This window comes from Saimiri boliviensis, chromosome 16, assembly GCF_048565385.1.
Source record: "Saimiri boliviensis isolate mSaiBol1 chromosome 16, mSaiBol1.pri, whole genome shotgun sequence".
NCBI classification, from domain to species: domain Eukaryota; kingdom Metazoa; phylum Chordata; class Mammalia; order Primates; family Cebidae; genus Saimiri; species Saimiri boliviensis.
In genome coordinates, this window is record NC_133464.1 from 64,512,783 (window position 1) to 64,532,386 (window position 19,604).

General features: G+C 38.6%; 1 protein-coding gene across 1 annotated transcript in view; it reads right to left on the bottom strand.

The window, feature by feature from the left end:
- The window catches only part of GTF2F2 (general transcription factor IIF subunit 2), a 129,055-nt gene that overhangs the window by 11,349 nt on the left and 98,102 nt on the right, over window positions 1-19,604 (bottom strand). Inside the window, exons 6-7 of the mRNA XM_003934364.4 lie at window positions 6,038-6,137; window positions 405-548 (exon numbers count right to left, since the gene is read on the bottom strand). Coding sequence (XP_003934413.1) covers window positions 405-548; window positions 6,038-6,137 — 244 coding nt within the window. The remainder of the gene's footprint in view (window positions 1-404; window positions 549-6,037; window positions 6,138-19,604) is intronic.

Genomic DNA, 19,604 nt, shown 5'->3' on the forward strand with positions numbered 1-19,604 from the left:
CTCCTACAATGACAAAACAGTATAATTCTTTAAAGGATGTGATTCTTCCATAAGGCGTGTTTTCCAAAAAAAGGGAAGGAGTTAAGCTCTTTCAGAGGAAGACAGGGAAACAAAATAAAGGCCAGAAATGGTATCAACAGATTTCAGGCTTAACCTCAAGAACAAATATAAATGAGGATAATTTCTTTTCTTCATAAAGAATTGCTGATATTAAATGTACTGAAATCTAAAATTATAAAGCTGATGTTACAAAAAAATGGCTGCATTAAGACATCTTTTCTGTGTTGTCTAAAATTGTCATTAGCATAGATAAATGTGAACTAACTCATGTATGACACACTTTCAGTAATGACATGTTAATAAAGGAGGGCATATTCAAAGCATCAGTATGAATATATACATACCACAGGTTGTTTTGTGATGTCCACCAAGTCCTTAAGATTATAGTACTGGTGTTTCTCAAAGGCTGAAAATAGCATGTCTAAAACATGTTGTTTATCAGCTCGAGCTCGCTTTCCATCTTCTTTCTTTTTCCTTTCATACTCAATCTATATGCAAACAGGAAAAGAAATAAAAGCATCAATTCAACATGTCCACTCTGAAACACAGGCATTCTCTCTCTCTCTCTCTCTCTTTTTTTTGGAGCTGGAGTTTTGCTTTTGTCGCCCAGGATGGAGTGCAGTGGGATGATCTCACTCCAATCTCCACCTCCTGAGTTCAAGAGATTCTCCTGCCTCAGCCACCCAAGTAGCTGGGATTAGAGGCACACGCCACTACACATGGCTAATTTTTTCTATTTTTAGTAGAGACAGGGTTTTGCCATCTCAGGCTGGCCTGGAGCTCTTTCCCTCAGGTGATCCACCTGCCTCAGCCTTCCAAAGTGTTGAGATAACAGGCATGAGCCATTGCGCCTACCTAGGCATTCTCTTTTGAGTCATCCAAAACCAGCCAGATTTTAAGTTTCGAGGTAGCAGGCCTCTGAAGAGTAGTTCAGAACCTGGGACCTGTTGCTCCCAGGGCTCCACATATCTTTTAGGCTCTAAGTGAGTAATAATTTTAGTCACTTTTATTATTCCCTAAAGCTTTATGTAATCTGTCCATTTCCTCCCATAAAGGCCTTTTGCCAAAATTACATCCATTCAGTGTGGTTAACTGCTTAGCTTGTGTTGATCCAAAACTCTAATTTGCAGTTCTTTTGTTTTTGATTAACATTAAAACAGTTAATCTAACAGATACAGTTTGGTCGGTAACATCTTTCAAACATGAGGTTCTTGGAGGCAGGTAGATCACACAACAGGTTCTTTACAGAGTGAAAAAAGTTTGGGAAGCATTGGTAAAAAGGAAAGGACATGGACCTTTTCTCATCCTGACCCTGTGCAACCTCCTTGAATCTGTTTCTTTTCCTATAAAACGAAGTTAGTTTAACAAGACAAAGGGGAAATATATACTTATCACTCAGACACAAGCAAACAATTTTTCTGAAATTCCCATTTAAAACTTCATATGACCTCTAAATTCACCTATATAATACATCTTTATTTTTAACATGGAAATAAAAAAAAAAAACAGAATACCTCCTGTTCAAATAAAAATGACACTTTAGGACTATGTGTTATGTTTATATGTTTATCCTGGAGTTTTGTGTATCTCCATGCATGCCAGCTTAAAAAGCAGTGGCACTAAGACTGCAGAAGTTCCCTCCTACTGATACCATTCTTGGAAGGTTCATTTGTAAAACATTACCCTTTTTACGGAAAATATGCAAGTTCTGTTCAATAACTTAGTTAACTGAGACAGTTGTTCATTTGTTTTTAGGAACACTTCACTTGTATAAACCATTTGAAACTTGTTGGAGGATCCAACCTGGTGAAGAAAGCATCAGTAGGCTCGATGGAAACTGTCAGCTGGAATAATTACAATCTGCAGACTAGCTTCAAAAACCATGAAATACATTTCAAAATTTACAAACTAATAATAAAAATAACAAAATTTACAAACTAAATTATTGCAGAAATTTCAGCTTCAGGTAGTTAGGCTTACTCTCTCTATTTCAACAATAAACATTTGTTATAAAAGGATAAAATTTAGTTTATATCTTAGACTGTCAAATTAGTGGCAAAAGGTAACTCTGACAACCCTGAGAATCTACTTTTTTTTTGATATGTACAACCTGGTAGTAAAACTCAAACTCCATTGATCTCTTATTAAGCATGACTATATGCTAGGCGCTGCGACAAGATATGGGGAGAGTAAAACAGCCTTCTCTTTGTAAAAGTTATCCCTTTCTTATGGCTTTAAATGGATTAAAATTATTAGAGGGAGCCTTGAGCATTTCACATGCAGTAATAGACAAAGAGCTACCTAGGACAAGATCATGATGCCAAAAAATGCAAATAAATGACATGGACTGTATTGGGGAACACTGAAATCCAGGCAGTCTCAAGATTTTGTGGGTGAAAAGGGCATGAAAGAGAATAACTATCGGCAGCTACAAAAGATTCTGAGAAGAACAGAGTGACTACAAGAGCTAGAAGCAAGACTGGAGAGGGGAGAGACCAGAGAACCTATGACCAAGGAGTTTTTTTTTCAATGTAAGGAAGATGGAAAAATAGACCCAAAAAAATGCACTTAAGGACAAAGGCAGAAGTGTAAAGATTGCCCTAATTCAACAAGGAAGCAAGCTATAGAGACAACTAAGACAAAAGAGATGAAGCTGGGCACAGTGGCTCAAGCCTGTAATCCCAGCACTTTGGGAGGCTGAGGGTGGCAGATCACTAGGTCAGGAGATCGAGACCATGCTGGCCAGCCTGGTGAAATCCTGTCTCTACTAAAAACACAAAAATTAGCTGGGTGTGGTGGTACATGCCTGTTAATCCCAGCTACTCGGGAGGCTGAGGCAGGAGAATCACTTGAACCTGAGAGTCAGAGGTTGCAATGAGCCGAGATCGTGCCACTGCATTCCAGCCTGTGGTAGGGTACTACCATGGCTAGCTATTCTTCCCTGGCTTTCTTCCCCTTCCAATCTTCCCCTTCCCAACATAACTATATTGCTTACTGCAACAATTCAGAAAACATGTGCTCACTGTGACAATTCCAACAATTGGAAAATATTTTATAAAAAAGAAAATTAGGATAAAATCACTCTAGATCCTACCACTTGAATATAATGACTTAAAATAGTAATCAATCTCCAATTTGGGACATTCATTTCCAATCTTTTCCTATCTTTTTTTTTGAGATGGAGTTTCGCTCTTGTTACCCAGGCTGGAGTGCAATGGCGCGATCTCGGCTCACCGCAACCTCCGCCTCCTGGGTTCAAGCAATTCTCCTGCCTCAGCCTCCTGAGTAGCTGGGATTACAGGCACGTGCCAACATGCCCAGCTAATTTTTTTGTATTTTTAGTAGAGACGGGGTTTCACCATGTTGACCAGGATGGTCTCGATCTCTCGACCTTGTGATCCACCCGCCTCGGCCTCCCAAAGTGCTGGGATTACAGGCTTGAGCCACCGCGCCCGGCAACATTTATTTTTTAAAAGAATGGATTTTGAGAGAAAACAACGTGGCGCAGAAATATGGAATAGAAAATAACTACGAATGTAGGCTATTTTGCTAACTGTTTTATAATCACAACAAACTGGTACAGAGAATGCCCTGTACAAAACACAAAGGTTCAAACATCAAGGTGTTCCCTTAGCAAGGCTGAAAATTTCAGTCTCTGGTATTTGGAATTTAGGCTGCAGTCCTTGTTTTTGGATGGATCACTGAGTATGTGGCACAACAGTCCATGCTTTCTTTTTTTTCTTTTTTAATGAGATGGAATCTCACTCTGTTGCCCAGGTTGGAGTACAATGGCCTGATCTAAGCTCAATGCAATCTCCACCTCCCAGGTTCAAGTGATTCTCCTGCCTCAGCCTCCCGAGTAGCTGGGATTACAGGTGTGCACCACCACGCCCGGCTAATTTTTGTATTTTTAGTAGAGATGGGGTTTCACCATGTTGGCCAGGCTGGTCTTGAACTCCTGACCTCAGGTGATCCGCCCACCTCAGCCTCCCAAAGTGCTAGGATTACAGGCGTGAGCCACCATGCCCGGCCTTTCTCTTTTTTTTAAAAGATGGAGTCTCACTCTGTCAGCCAGGCTGGAGTGCAGTGGCTCGATCTCGGCTCACTACAACCTCTGCTGCCCTGGTTCAAGTGATTCTCCTGCCTCAGCCTCCTGAGTAGCTGGGATTATAGGCTTCTGCCACCATGCTTGGCTAATTTGTTTTTTGTATTTTTAGTAGAGATAGGGTTTCACCATCTTGGCCAGGCTGGTCTTGAACTTCTGACCTCATGATCCACCTGCCTCGGCCTCTCAAAGTGTTGAGATTACAGGCATGAGCCACTGCACCCAGCCTACATTACAGATATTTCAAAACCCAAAATCCTTAGCCCTTTTAGCAACTGCTAATGTCCAGCAGCAACATACACAGTAGTTAACAGTATGGCTCCTAAGTTAGACTGCCTGAGTTCAACACCTGGACTGCTCAATTACTTGCACCACCTCAGGTAAGCTAATCTCTCTGCCTCAGTTACCTCAACTATTGTAGTTTCTTCACAGGGTTGGTTCGAAGATTAAATGTCATTACTTATGAAACACTCAGACCAATACCTGGCACAAAGTATATATAATATGTATTCAATAAATGTATATATTGTATAATACATATAGTATACATAAGATGCACAACAATAAAAAAAAGTCTTAAAATATAATACACAATATTTTCTCCTTATTGGCAAGAGATATGTTGCAAGACACCTCCCTGCCCTACTTGGTGCCTGAAATTGTAGATATACCCAAACTCTATATATTATGGTTTTTAACATACATACATACATACATACATACCTATGATAAAGTTTAACTTATAAATTCAGCACAGTAAGATATTAACAACAACAACCCATAATAAAATAGAATAACCATAACAATATACTATAATAACATTCTGTGAATGTGGTCTCTCTCACTCTTTCTTTCAAAATAGACCATGCCTGGCCTAGAAAAATTTTTAAAAATAGTAAAACTATTATTTATTTGGTACACTGTAATTTAAAACATTAGCAACACTGAGAATTGAAGTGTTTTGTTTCTTTGTAAAAACTTATCAAGGGTAGCCAGGTGTGGTGACTCACGCTGTAATCCCAGCACTTTGGGAGGCTGAGGCAGGTGGATCACCTGAAGTCAGGAGTTCAAGACCAGTCTGGCCAACATGGTGAAACCTCATCTCTACTAAAAACACAAAAAAATTAGCCAGGTGTGGTGGCAAGCGCCTATAATTCTAGCTTACTCAACAGGATGAGGCAGGAGAATTGCTTGAAACCAAGGAGTGGAGGTTGTAGTAAGCCAAGATCATGCCACTGCACTCCAGCTTGGGTGACAGAGTGAAACTCTGTCTCAGAAAAAACAAAACAAAAAACAAATTTTATCAAGGTTAGTTCGCACAGTGGTTGCCTTCTTTTTGCCATTATATAACTTGGAATGCAGATTAAACATCTTTTGTATACTTTTAGCAAATTGTCATATTCCTTATTAAGTTCAGATCAGGTATTGTAATTCAAGCACCTGATGGCAATGTGTATAATCGCTTAGTTTCTTTGAAAACCTAAGACTCCGTCAGCTGTCGTGCCTCGAGCCTATAATCGTAGCACTTTGGGAGGCCGAGGCAGGCAAATCACAAGGTTAGGAGTTTGAGACCAGCCTAGCCAATATGGTGAAACCCTGTCTCTACTAAAAATACAAAAATTTGCCAGATGTGGTGGCGGGTGCCTGTTGTCCCAGCTACTCAAGAGGCTGAGACAGAAGAATCGCTTGAACCTGGGAGGCGGAAGTTGCAGCAAGCTGAGATTGCATCACTGTACTCCGGCCTAGGTGACAGAGTGACGCTCCATTTCAAAAAACAAAAAACAAAACAAAACCCAAAAGAAAACCTAAGACTCTATGATACAGAAAAGAATAAAAATATAAAAGAATGAAAAGAGACAGCAGAAGACTTACATTGTATTGATGATTAGCAACAGGTTTGTAATTGGTTGTTACAACTTTGTCAAGTTGTTGTGACAGCCTCACAGGTTTGGAAGACTCTTCTATTTGCAATCTGAAAAAAATATAACACATTATTAACACTCTTGTTCAGCAGGGTGAAACATGAAGAGTTATTATTTCTATAATTCCTCTTACTCAATGACAACTAATATATAAAAAGGTAATCTCAGAGGATATGCTAAACTTAATACTTTAAAAATGCACTGAATATATGACTATAATGTACTAAATACACAAGCTAAACATACAATCTAACTCATTATAATGCCACAATGTACTTTTCATCACCTTATTGTATAGGCAATTCTTAACCACTAAAACCAAGAAACTAATCAGCCTTGAATTTCTGGAGGAAAAAAATCTCCATGTAAAAATAAATCATCTTAAATTACACGGTCTAAGATCAATCAAGTTATTAATTCAAAATGTCTACTCAGCTGATAAAAGATAAAGGTAAATAAAAAGAGAATATATCAATACTCAAGGTCTAGTGCTAGCAGCTAGTTTACTGGACAACATAGACAACATTTCCATCCTCACAGAAACCTCTACTAGATAGAACTGCTCCAGAAGAACTACTGCAGGACACCACCTAAATTGATCCTGTCTCTAAAAAACAACTAAGGAAAAAAAAGTAACCAGTAGTCCTAGCTACTCAGGAGGCTGAGGTGGTAGGATCACTTGAGCTTGGGAGGTTTAGGCCACAGTGAGCTTTAATTATGCCACTGCACTCCAGCCTGGGCAACAGAGTGAGATCATACCTCAGAAAATAAAATATAACTCAAAACACTGTTTTTGGATATACATGCCACCATGTATAGTATTATTATAAAACATAACAGTTGACTAGTACATGTATATTTAAGTAGCAATATTAGGATATTTTATATTAAGTATAGCATGACTCATAACCATTTACTTATTTAAAAAATTAATTCATTTGGTATATTAGCACAGTGCATTAAAAAAACTATTTTAAGGAAGAAAAAGTACAGCTTTCTAAGGCAACTATTTTTAATGATGCAAAAGTTATGACTGTACCTTTTAGCCTCATCAGCAAGATATAAAAATGTAAGAATGTAATATATTTAAGAAAATCACCTCACATATGTAGCTAAATTAGAAATGAAAAGTGTAAAACATAAGCATTTCTGGACAAAAGCTTATGTTTATTATTTATAGATCCTCATTGAGAAACTACTCAAGAATTTATTTCAGTAAGAAGGAAGATGAATCCAATAGGAACCAGTGAGATGCAATGGTTACAGCAAATTAACTGAAAACCATGTTAGAAAATTGCCTTTAATAAAAACAAAAAGAAGACTTTTTTTTTTTTTTTTTTTGAGACGGAGTTTCGCTCGTTACCCAGGCTGGAGTGCAATGGCACGTTCTCGGCTCACTGCAACCTCCGCCTCCTGGGTTCAAGCAATTCTCCTGCCTTAGCCTTCTGAGTAGCTGGGACTACAGGCGTGTGCCACCATGCCCAGCTAATTTTTGTATTTTTAGAAGAGACGGGGTTTCACCATGTTGACCAGGATGGTCTCGCTCTCTTGACCTCGTGATCCACCCGCCTAGCCTAAGAAGGCATTTTTTTAAAAAATGGTGAATCTAACATGAAAGATGGGAAGAGATCAGAACTGATGCATTTCAAGTTTGTTTTCTAATGTTCTGCAATAACCATCTATTACTTTTATAACCAGAAGAAGTACACATTCTTAAAAAGAGAAGAAATACTATAATTTCTTGGAGGGTTCACTTGAAAATCACAAAAATGCTGGCTATTTAAAAATAATACGAGTTTAACATTATGTATTATTGTATTTGCTTGAGGCTTTAACTTCTTTGGTCTAATAAAATAGAAACTAAAAATAATTTCCATTTTAAATTCCTTCAAAAGCAGAATTAGGTATAAAAGATGTTTGTTTTTATAACATTCTTATTATTTAATTCCTTGGGTGAAGATAATTCTCTTTTTACTTCTGCTTATTTTTAGGTATATACCATCAAATTACTGAGAAGATTTAAGAAATTGCCTTTTCAATCTGAAATCTAAAAATACCACAGGTTGTGTTTTTACAATGACCCCAAAATTCAGTATACTCATTTCTGTATGGAAATGTAAATATTTAAATTATTCCAGTTATTTATAAATCCAAAGTTATCATTTAAATATGTAAGATTATTTACTTTATAAAGTACAAAAAGTTCTATGTTTCTATGAACATGGATTAAAATTTTCTTACTAAGACTGAGAAATCATTAGCTAGAGTCTAGAAGGAAGATGTCCAATGCAAGGATGGATTTAGATTTATGACTCTTCGATGGTCTCTTACTATTCTTGGGGTGCAGCACAAGTTCCTTCATATGACTTTAAGCCTCTTTGGGATCTAGTTCCTGCGTCTCTCTCCAGTTCTCCCTGCCATTCTCCCATATCTGCCTCAGGCTGCGGCTGTGGCACAGCCAGACTCGGAAGGTGACTCTTGCTGTCAATCATTCAGCAAGTGTTTACTGAGTACCCACTTCTGCCAGGCACTGGGTTAGAGGCTGGAGACACAGCATTAAAGAACTGCTCTACTGGAAGACAAGCATTTAATACTATAATTAACGGCAGTATTGAAGATGAACAAGAGTGATGGAGGGATGGTAGGACAACTGGCTGCATACTGATAAGAAGATTAATCCCAAGGTGTGCACTCTGAAGGTAAGCTGGAGCAGAACTGCTCATCCTTAGAAGAGGTAACGTGGGCTGGCATGGTGGCTCACGTCTGTAATCCCAGCACTTTGGGAGGTGGAGGAAGGCAGACTACTTGGGGTCAGGAGTACAAGACCAGCTTGGGCAACACAGTGAAACCCTGTCGCTATTAACAAAAAAAATTAGCTGGGCTTGGTGGTGTATGCCTGTAATCCCAGATACTTGGGAGGATGAGGCAAGAGAATCATATGAACCCAAAAGGTTGAGGTTGCAGTGAGCCAAGATCATGCCACTGCACTCCAGCCTGGGCAACAGACCGAGACCCTGTGTATAAAGTAAAAAGTTCCTCTTCAAAGTTTCCCTTCTTGTTAAGGAATAATAACAATAAATGTTAGAAATAATATGCTTTAAAGACTAACTTTCTTCAAAGGCTTCTTGCTTTTTGCTAATAACTCTTTGTTAAGTCCTATCCTGTGCAGTAGCTGTTAGACATGCTCACAGGCACATAGTACATTCTACGTCCTTGTACTTTAACCAAGATCTGTTCAGGACGTGCTCACAGGCATGTCACAGCTCGCAGTCTATGCCCCTTCCTTATTTGGACTTCTTCTTTTCCTTTGTTCTCCATTGCCTTTACCTATTTAGAAAACTTTTAAGTTGTTAGCCAATCAATTTTAGTTTAGATTGTGAGGTCTGGCTCTAATCAAAGGAGATCGGACACAGCAGTAAGAACTCAATGCATGGCCGGGCGCGGTGGCTCAAGCCTGTAATCCCAGCACTTTGGGAGGCCAAGGCGGGTGGATCACGAGGTCGAGAGATCGAGACCATCCTGGTCAACATGGTGAAACCCCGTCTCTACTAAAAATACAAAACATTAGCCGGGGGGCATGGTGGCACGTGCCTGTAATCCCAGCTACTCAGGAGGCTGAGGCAGGAGAATTGCTTGAACCCAGGAGGCGGAGGCTGCGGTGAGCTGAGATCGTGCCATTGCACTCCAGCCTGGGTAACAAGAGCGAAACTCCGTCTCAAAAAAAAAAAAAAAAAAGAACTCAATGCATAAGGAACAAATATGCCTACCTTTCCTTTGTTCATTGTACTTCCATGGCAAGATGGCTAACACAAGCACCCTTTCTGCAGAAAATAAAATTGCCTTGCTGAGAAAACTTTTTGTTTTAAAAAAAGTTAGCATTAAAAAATGCTAACTTTTTCTTGTGGTACCTGGGAACAAGCATTCTAACACTGTTTAAGGGGAAAAAAAAAAAAAAAGAGAGTTAAGGCAAAAAGATTAGGTGGAAATGATTCCTCCAAGGAAAGCTGTGTCAAAGCTACTAAGAGATAAACCTTTAGAGAGAGAAAAATGATTGAAGACAGATATAAGAATGTTTACAAAGTGTCAGGAGAGATAAATGTGTTAACGTGGTTGGGGATGGGGACTGGGTGGGAAACACAACTAAGTGTCAGGCTGTTTCTGAACACAACTGTGTTCTAATCTTAGCCCCATCCTCCTCTAATGCAATCAGCTCTCAGGGGTTTGGCTCTCTAAATGGTAATCTGTTACGTTGCCACTAAATCACCTTCCCAGTTTCAGTCATCTCCACAATTTGATCTTATGAGACATTCAAGGAAGGAAGCATGGACTAGCTCCCTCCTTCTGTATTAAATGATTGTTCCCATTACTTCATAATTTGAAAATTCCTCAGGGTTTCAGTTTGTTTAGTGAAGTGCTTCTTTATAAATGGAAGCTTATTCTTGTCACACTCTTACACTTGAATTTATTAGTAGCTACTGCATCCAGACTCAGGTTCATGTAGCATACTTTCCTTTCAATTTTAATTCAACAATTCTAAAAGCCAATTTCATCACTCAAACAGTGTCATGTTGTTTTTATCCTCAAAGTATTTAACCTTTTACATAAAGTAAAACCCTGACTTAAAAAAAAAGAATTTAAAAAATGTAACTGTTCTATTACGCATTTAAAAGGCAACCACAAGTGTTTTAATTAAAAGAGGACATCTTATGATTCAAAACTAAAAAGGTTAAAGTATGAACTGAAAATATAACATTTTTAAAGAACGAAATCTTAAAGTCCTTTAACCCACTTTGAATCGTTTAAAATAATTTAGCAAGGTTCTTCACTTAACACTAAATAATTCATTTAACATTATCTCATGAAGTGTCAAGAACAATTTGCAACTCTACTTCATCACTGAACAATGTACTAAATTAAACATTACTGACCTCGACATGCTTTCAAAGTCAAGGTAAGGTTTATCTAGGTTTGCAAAAAATAATATAATTGGAAATATGTGCTTTGTAAAGCAGAATAACAAACTACATAGAGAGGTATCAGGCTGACCTGGGAGCAAGCTAAAAGGCTGCCCTGACCATTTTAAAAAATGAGTCTCTACTTTTTCAGAACATTTAAAACTACAGTGTTTCTTTGATCTTGGATGTAGAATGCTTGAAGAAGAGAGAAAAAAAAATACGGTGTTGTTTTTAAAAAACAGAAATAGAAAAATAATGTCTGATCACTTAGATACGGTCAGGCTACATTTTACTTTGTTTTATAAATCATTAAAAACATAATTGGTGCTAATTCAGAATATAAATACATACTCTTCAAATGCCAGGACTAACCATGTCTTCTGGTATTCCCCATAGACATGCAGAAAGTGCTTGGAAACATACAGTACATTTATAAAATAATTGCTATGATAGTCATAAATCACACATAACTATGTGTCACAATGTAAGACTATTATTAAGTATCAAGTAACAAATTTAGTCAGGCTTGAACTAGTATTCATTCTAATGAAATAAAACTCTATTTAACAAATCAGTCCAGGCATGGTGGCTCATGCCTGTAATCCCAGCACTTTGGGAGGCTGAGGTGGGAGGATCAGGAGGTCAGGAGATCGAGACCAGCCTGGCCAACATAGGAAATCCCATCTCTGTTAAAAAATACAAAAATTAGACGGGCGTGGTGGCACGCACCAGTAGTGCTAGCTACTGGGGATGCTGAGGCAGGAGAATCACTTAAACCCAGGAGGCTGAGGTTGCAGTGAGCTGTGATCTCGCCATTGCACTCCAGCCTGGGAAACAGAGTGAGACTCTATCTCAAAAAAAAAAAAAAATCTACAATTTTAATTTTAGGTGACTTAGAATGGTATTCTTGGAAATTCGAGTTGGTAAAGTTTGAAAGCAGTCCCTAAATTATTTACCTGAGTTATAACATCAAAAACACTAAAACACTTAGGAACAAAATAAAGTAGAGGTAGCTGTCTAACAGAATAGCTTTTATTCAGGAAGCTTAATTTAATTTACCTTTTTTTGGTTGTTGAGACAGAGTCTCTCTCTGTCGCCCAGGCTGGAGTGCAGTGCCGTGAACTCAACTCACTGCAACCTCTGTCTCCTGGGTTCAAGTGATTCTCAGGATTACAGGCATGCACCAGAAAACCTGGCTATTTTTTTTTTCTTTTTGTGTGTATTTTTAGTAGAGACAGGGTTTTGTCATGTTGGCCAGGCTAGTCTTGAACTCCTGTCCTCAAGTGATCTGCCTGCCTCAGCCTCTCAAAGAGCTGGGATTACAGGTGTCAGCCACCGTGCCCGGCCAAGAAGCTTAATTTTAAAGTGAATTTATACAGAGTAAAATCTAGGAAGGCAAAGTAAGAAAAATATGGGCTGTTTCAAGTATTTTAAATCCTAAGATTAATGAAAAATTAGAGATTTTTAAACAAGGAAGTAATAAAATTTGTGTTTTAAAAATATTCCTCTGGCTACTATTTGCAGAATAGAATAGGGCAAAAATGGATGACTGTCTAGGAAAACTACTGTACCAATCCAGAAGAAAGATAGTATTCACTTGGAACAGGGTGATGGTAAAGGAGTCGGACTCAAGTTAAACAAATGTAAGAAACATTTTGAAAATAGATTCAATAGAAAGTGGTGCCTAACTAATTAAGATAAAGGAGAAATAAAGGCAACAAGAATAACTGGGCTCAAACAATTTGATATCACCTTACTCCTTTAAGAATGGCCATAATTAAAAAAATAATAGATATTGTTGTGGATATGGTTAAAAAAAAAAAAAAAAGGAACACTTCTACACTGCTGGTGGGAATGTCGACTAGTACAACCACTATGGAAAACAGTATGGAGATTCCTTAAAGAACTAAAAGTAGGTCTACCATTTGGTCCAGCAATCCCACTGCTGAGTATCTACCCAAAGAAAAATCAGTCATTATATGAAAAAGACATTTGCAGACATATATTTAAGGTAGCACAATTCACAACTGCAAAAATATGGAACCAGCTGAAATGCCTATCAATCGAAGAGTGAATAAAGAAAATGTGGTATGTATATATACCATGGAATACTACTCAGCTGTAAAGAACAAAATAATGACGTTTGCAGCAATGGAGATGGAGACCATTATTCTAAGTGAAGTAACTCAAAAATGGAAAACCAAACATCGTATGTTCTCACTTGTAAGTGGGAGCTAAGCTATGGGGATGCAAATGCATAAGAATGATACAAAGGCCTTTGGGGGCGAGGCGGTGGGGGAGGTAAGAAATGGGAGTGAAGCATAAAAGACTACACATTGGGTAGAGTGTACACTGTTTGGGTGATGGGTGCACCAAAATCTCAGAAATCACCACTAAATAAATTATCCATGTAAACAAACACTACCTGTTCCCAAAAAACCTACTAAAAAAAAAAAAAACCAAAAAAAAAAAAACTAGACTCAGATTTCTGGCTTCAGCAACTATAACTTAAGCAGGGTAGACAGACTATATCACTGTAAAACTGTTTTGTATGGGATTCACCACATTTTACTAGAAAATTTGTAAATTACATGCTCCATATTCAGATGTAGAAAAACTATTCCAGTTGAAAAGAGAAGAAAAATTACCACCTTCTATTTTGAATTCTTAATGTTTTATATAAAGATATCAGTTTTTCTTTATGCCTCACACTTACATTAAAATAGATACAAATATCTGACGTAGAAAATTTCAAGAGTAACTCATTTCTCCAAACAAGAAATAATGGCTGGCTGGGTGTGGTGGCTCATACCTGTAATCCTGGCACTTTGGGAGGCCAAGGCAGGCAGACCACTTGAAGTCAGGAACTCAAGACCAGCCTGGCCAACATGATGAGGCCCCATTTCTACTAAAAACACAAAAAATTAGCCAGGCATGATGGCGCACATCTGTAATCCCAGCTACTGAGGAGGCTGAAGCAGGGGAATCGCTTGAAATGGGTAGGCGGAGTTTGCTGTGAAGAGAGATTGTGCCACTGCACTCTTGGCCATATAATTAGATAGCTTTGTTACTATTATAAGGAAACAGTCAAGATCAACTTCTTTAATTACTAATCTTTCTAGTATTATTATCTAGAGAATAAGTTTTAGCTTATATTTTTTCCCACCAAAAAAAAGAAAGCTCAAGGGCTACCTAGCACAGAAATAACAACTGTAACAAAATAAGACATATAGGACTTTTTTTTTTTTTTTTTTGAGATGGAGCCTTGCTCTGTCATGCAGGCTGGAGTGCAATGGTGTGATCTCGGCTCACTGCAACTTCTGCCTCCCAGGTTCAAACAATTCTCTTGCCTCAGCCTCCCCAGTAGCTGGGATTATAAGTGTGTGCCACCACACCCGGCTAATTTTTGTATCTTTAGTAGAGGTAGGGTTTTACCATGTTGGCCAGGCTAGTATCAAATTCCTGACCTCAGGTGATCTGCCCACCTCAACCTCCCAAAGTGCTGGGATTACAGGTGTGAGCCATTGTGCCTGGCCAAAAATAAGACATTTAAAGAATAGTTACTATGTGCTGGAAACTGTGGTAGGAACTATTCCTATATCATCTCAGTATCATTTTTTTCCTCATAGTAAGGAAAAACAAAACAAAATCAGATTTTTCTTTCTTCAATTTAGGGTTCATGCGATTAATCATCAGTCTATATGGTCCCATAAAAGGCCATATAACAGAATAAAATCTCTAATTAAAATCTCATGGAACTTAGCTCAATGTAATTTCTCCTTGACAGTCATCAGCCTCCCTAAAACTAATACAATTCTATACACACACAGAAAGAGCATATTCTACTTTACAACACTGAAAAAAAGATTCCTAATAAGTCAATGTTACTAAGTCATTGGGAAATAACCATGGTTCATAACTACCCTTGTCAAAATTACAGTTGGGCCACTATATCTGCGTGTTAGGCACTTGCAGATTTAACCAACTGTGGATAGAAAATATTTGCTTAAAACAACAAAAAATTGGCTGAGTGCAGTGGCTCGTGCCTGTAATTCCAGCACTTTGGGAGACCGAGGTGGGCGGAACACTTGAGGTTGGGAGTTTGAGACCAGCCTGGACAATATGGTGAAACTGTGTCTCTACTAGAAATACAAAAATAAGCTGGGTGTGGTGGCAGGTGCCTGTAATCCCAGCTACTTGGGAAGCTGAGATAGGAGAATTGCTTGAACCTGGGAGGTGGAGGTTCCAGTGAGCCAAGACCGTGCCACTGCACTCTAGCCTGGGCAACACAGTGAGACTCTGCCTCAAAAAACAACAATAGAACAATATGAATTAGAATAGATAAAAACATCTGATGTAGAAAGCTTCAAGAGTAACTCATTTCTCCGGACAAGAAATAATGACTGGCTGGGTATGGTGGCTCATGCCTGTAATCCCAGCACTTTGGGAGGCCAAGGCAGGGAGATCACTTGATGTCAGGAGCTCGAACCCAGCCTGGCCAACATGATGAAACCCTGTCTCTACTACAAATGCAAAAAATTAGCCATGCATGATGTAACACCACTACGTACACAGTATTTACATTGTGTTAGGTATTGTTAAGTAATCAAGCAATTATTTAACATATCGGTCCCCAACCTTTTTGGCATCAGGGATTGGTTTTATAGACGGCAGTTTTTCCACTGACAGCATGGAAAAGGTGTGGTAAATGGTTTCAGGATGAAATTGTTCCATCCCAGATCATCAGACATTAGTTAGATTCCCATAAGGAACATGCAACCTAGATCTCTTGCATGTACATTTTACAATAGGGTTCAAGCTCCTTTGAGAATCTAACGCCACCGCTGATGAGACAGGAGGCAGAGCTCAGGCAGTAATGCTTGCTTGCCCTCTGCTCACTCCTGCTGTGTGGCCTGGTTCCTAACAGGCCATGGACCAGTACATGGCCCAGGCATTGGAGAGCCCTGGTTTAAAGTATACAGAAGGATGTATGTAGATTATATGTAAATATAACACCATTTTGTACATGGAACTTGAGCATCTGAGAATTTTGGTATCTGAGGGGGTCCTTGAACCAATCCCCTGTGGATACTGAGAAACAACTGTACTTCATTATTACACTTTATAAGAATTTATGTACTATACTCAGAACTTAATTTGTAAATTACGTTGTATATTCTGAAAATATAAAATTCATTTAATAAAAAATAACAGTAGCATATACAGCCTCCAAATATTTTAAAGGATGAACACTGGCAAGACCTAACAAAACAAAAAAATGCCAAACTCTCATTCTAAACTGCTGGCAGACTTGAGAAGAGAAATTTATAAGTTTTAGTCAATAAGTCCTTCATTTATCTCATTTGTAAGTACAGCGTTTCTCACATAATAGCAACTCAATAAATATTCTTTAAGCAAATGAATAAGTGATGCCTTTGTTAGACAATTAGATTACAAAGAAAAAGGCTGAGTCCCATATTAACAAATACCATAATTCTGCCTAAATTTATACATGTGGACGATTTTCATGCCTAAGCAAAAGGCCCTAATACTGCCTTGCTAATCTCATTATCAACAGAATTAAACAACTACAAAAACCCTAAACAACAAATGTTTCCACGAGCAACTGTCAATGTAAAAGTTATTTCATAACATAAATATATCACTTCAGCAGCATTCGTCTATCTTTTGTGCATTTGATTACAATTTGTTATTTTTTAAAGGATAGGTTTTATAAAAGAATGTGTATTTTCTGAGGTCTGGAGTTCAAGACTAGACTGGCCAACATGGTGAAACCCCATCTCTACTAAAAAATACAAAAACTAGCTGGGCATGGTGGCTCGTGCCTGTATTCCCAGCTACTTGGGAGACTGAGATAGGAGAACTGCTTGAACCAGGACCTGCGACCCGGGAGGCGGAGGGTACAGTGAGCAGAGATCACGCCAGTGCACTCCAGCCTGGGCTACAGAGCAAGACTCCATCTCGGGGGGGGGAAAAATGTGTATTTTTTTAAAGATTTGTATTTCATTTTTGAAAGGGGGAGATGGAGGCTGACATTTGCAGGGTGAAAGAAGAAAAAAAGTTTTCATGGCAAGAAGAAAGAAGAGCAGTAGAGTGCCGGGACTGTCCGTGAGTGAGAGCATACACACTTGGCCCAAAGTCAGGTAACAAAAAAAGGAAGTTCCAGCAGAAGGTGCAGCTTGGAAGAAAGCAGACCGAAGGGTGGGAGAAAGGCCAGGTGAGGTAATAGTCAGGGTGAGGGCTAAGCTGATTTACTAATATGAAAAGGTTCTGAAGAAGCCTAGCTTTAAAGCAGTACCTTTATCGGAAGTTTCAATATTTTGGGAGTAAGACAATGCTTTTCAGCGGATTGCAACAGTATGTATATGCCAATCTATTAGAATGAGGATCTGAGTAGCAATGAGGAAATTTTAGGGCTTCAAATTAACAAGTAAATGTATTACATCCTTATCTGGGAGGGCTACTGAAGGAACTACAGATAGTAAACATTAAATTACTCAGATAAGTATCTCTTATAAATATTAATTATCTGCAAACTTCATGAAAACAGGGACCAGTAAGATGCAGTGGCTCATGCCTATAATCCCAGCACTTTGGTGGAATGTCACCACGCCTGACTAATTTTTTGTAATTTTTCTTTCTTTCTTTTTTTTTTTTTTTTTTGAATAAACAGGGTTTTGCTATATTGCTCAGGCTGGTCTCAAACTCCTAAGCTTAAATGATCTGCCCACCTTGGCCTCCCAAAGTTTTCAGATTACAGGCATGAGCCACCATGCTCAGCCAAGAATTATAATTTTATTTTTCTCCTGCCTCAGCCTCCTGAATAGCTGGGATTACAGGCACCCACCATCATACCTGACTAATTTTTGTATTTTTAGTAGAGACAGGGTTTCGCCATGTTGGCCAGGCTGGTCTTGAACTCCTGACCTCAGGTGATCCGCCCACCTTGGCCTCCCAAAGTGCTGGGATTACAGGTGTGAGCCTGTGCACCAGGCCGGTAATTATAATTTTCTGTGAAATCACTTAACAAACATTGCTAACTAATTCAATTTTTAAAATGGGCAACTCTCCCATACCAAACCAACCAAACAGAAAACGCTTTCAAAACCAAAAGACATATTCTAGCTATACCAGGCCACTAGCTGGCTGCTCTGATCTACATATATCTGTATTACAGGAGTTTTTTGTTTTAAACAAAGCATCAGGAAAGAGTTATTACCAGAAGCAGCTAAGTCATGACACAAGTGGGAAATAACAACCACTGGCATCGAGACTACAGTCTTACGAAAGGAACAGCAATTCCCTTCCCCTCCATCCCCATGCTCCCATCCTAAGGTGAATCCATGAGTTGGTTGATGGGCTCTCCTGGATTGTTCTTAGGAGAGTGCATGGCAGTTGGTGTTCAGGCTAAAAATAAAAATCTCCCCTCTACATATCACAGAAATTGAATCATTTTTGGCATATAAAACCAGTATCTTCATAGGAGTTAATTTAATAGCTCCCTCTCAGTGAAAGACTTAATACTGAGTTGAATTCTTCTATATGAGAATATAATTCAAATCCCTAATTAAGTCCCAGCAGAATTGTGACATGCCCATGACCATAATAAAGTTTGTAAGGGGCAGAGTGGGGGAAAAAAATTCAAAATTCCCTGTTCAGTGTTTATCACCTGTATCATAATTGCATCTTAGATATAATGAAGGAATGCAGGCATCTTTTTAAGCTTATTAAATATATACCATCCCAATTAAAAATATTTATAGCTATTTTAAGAAAATATATAATGTCCATACTATGTCCATTACATGCCATAAAAATATGGCAGCTTAAAGTTTTTGGGTAATTTCTTATATATCTGATTCAAATGTGTTCAGAAGGGGCCTATGCCCAGTAAAGGAATGGTGATTCACATTGGACTTTGTTTCCTTCAAGATTTCTGTTAGAAACAACAAGCACCCACAAGTTTTTGGTATGTGTTGAGTAAGGTCAAACAGATGATGGACTGATGGAGATTTTTTTAGTATGTATCTTGCTTTTATTTTTAAAAATTACTGCTTAATTTCTATTTTTCAAGGTAACACTGTAAGACTGCCAATCCACTGCCTAATTTTCACTTCTCTAGAAGAGTATACCACCAGCATTCCACAGAGTTGCTATATTACCTCTGTTAGCTAGACAACACAAGATCTCCAGTAACCAGTCCAAAATATAAGTATCTTACCTTATGATCAGAATATTTCCACTATCTTACATAGTTTCCTTATCTCTTAGATTCTTTCCTTTTGAAATATTTTTATCGGCCGGGCACGGTGGCTCAAGCCTGTAATCCCAGCACTTTGGGAGGCCGAGGCGGGTGGATCACAAGGTCGAGAGATCGAGACCATTCTGGTCAACATGGTGAAACCCCGTCTCTACTAAAAATACAAAAAAAATTAGCTGGGCATGGTGGCACGTGCCTGTAATCCCAGCTACTCAGGAGGCTGAGGCAGGAGAATTGCCTGAACCCGGGAGGCGGAGGTTGCGGTGAGCCGAGATCGCGCC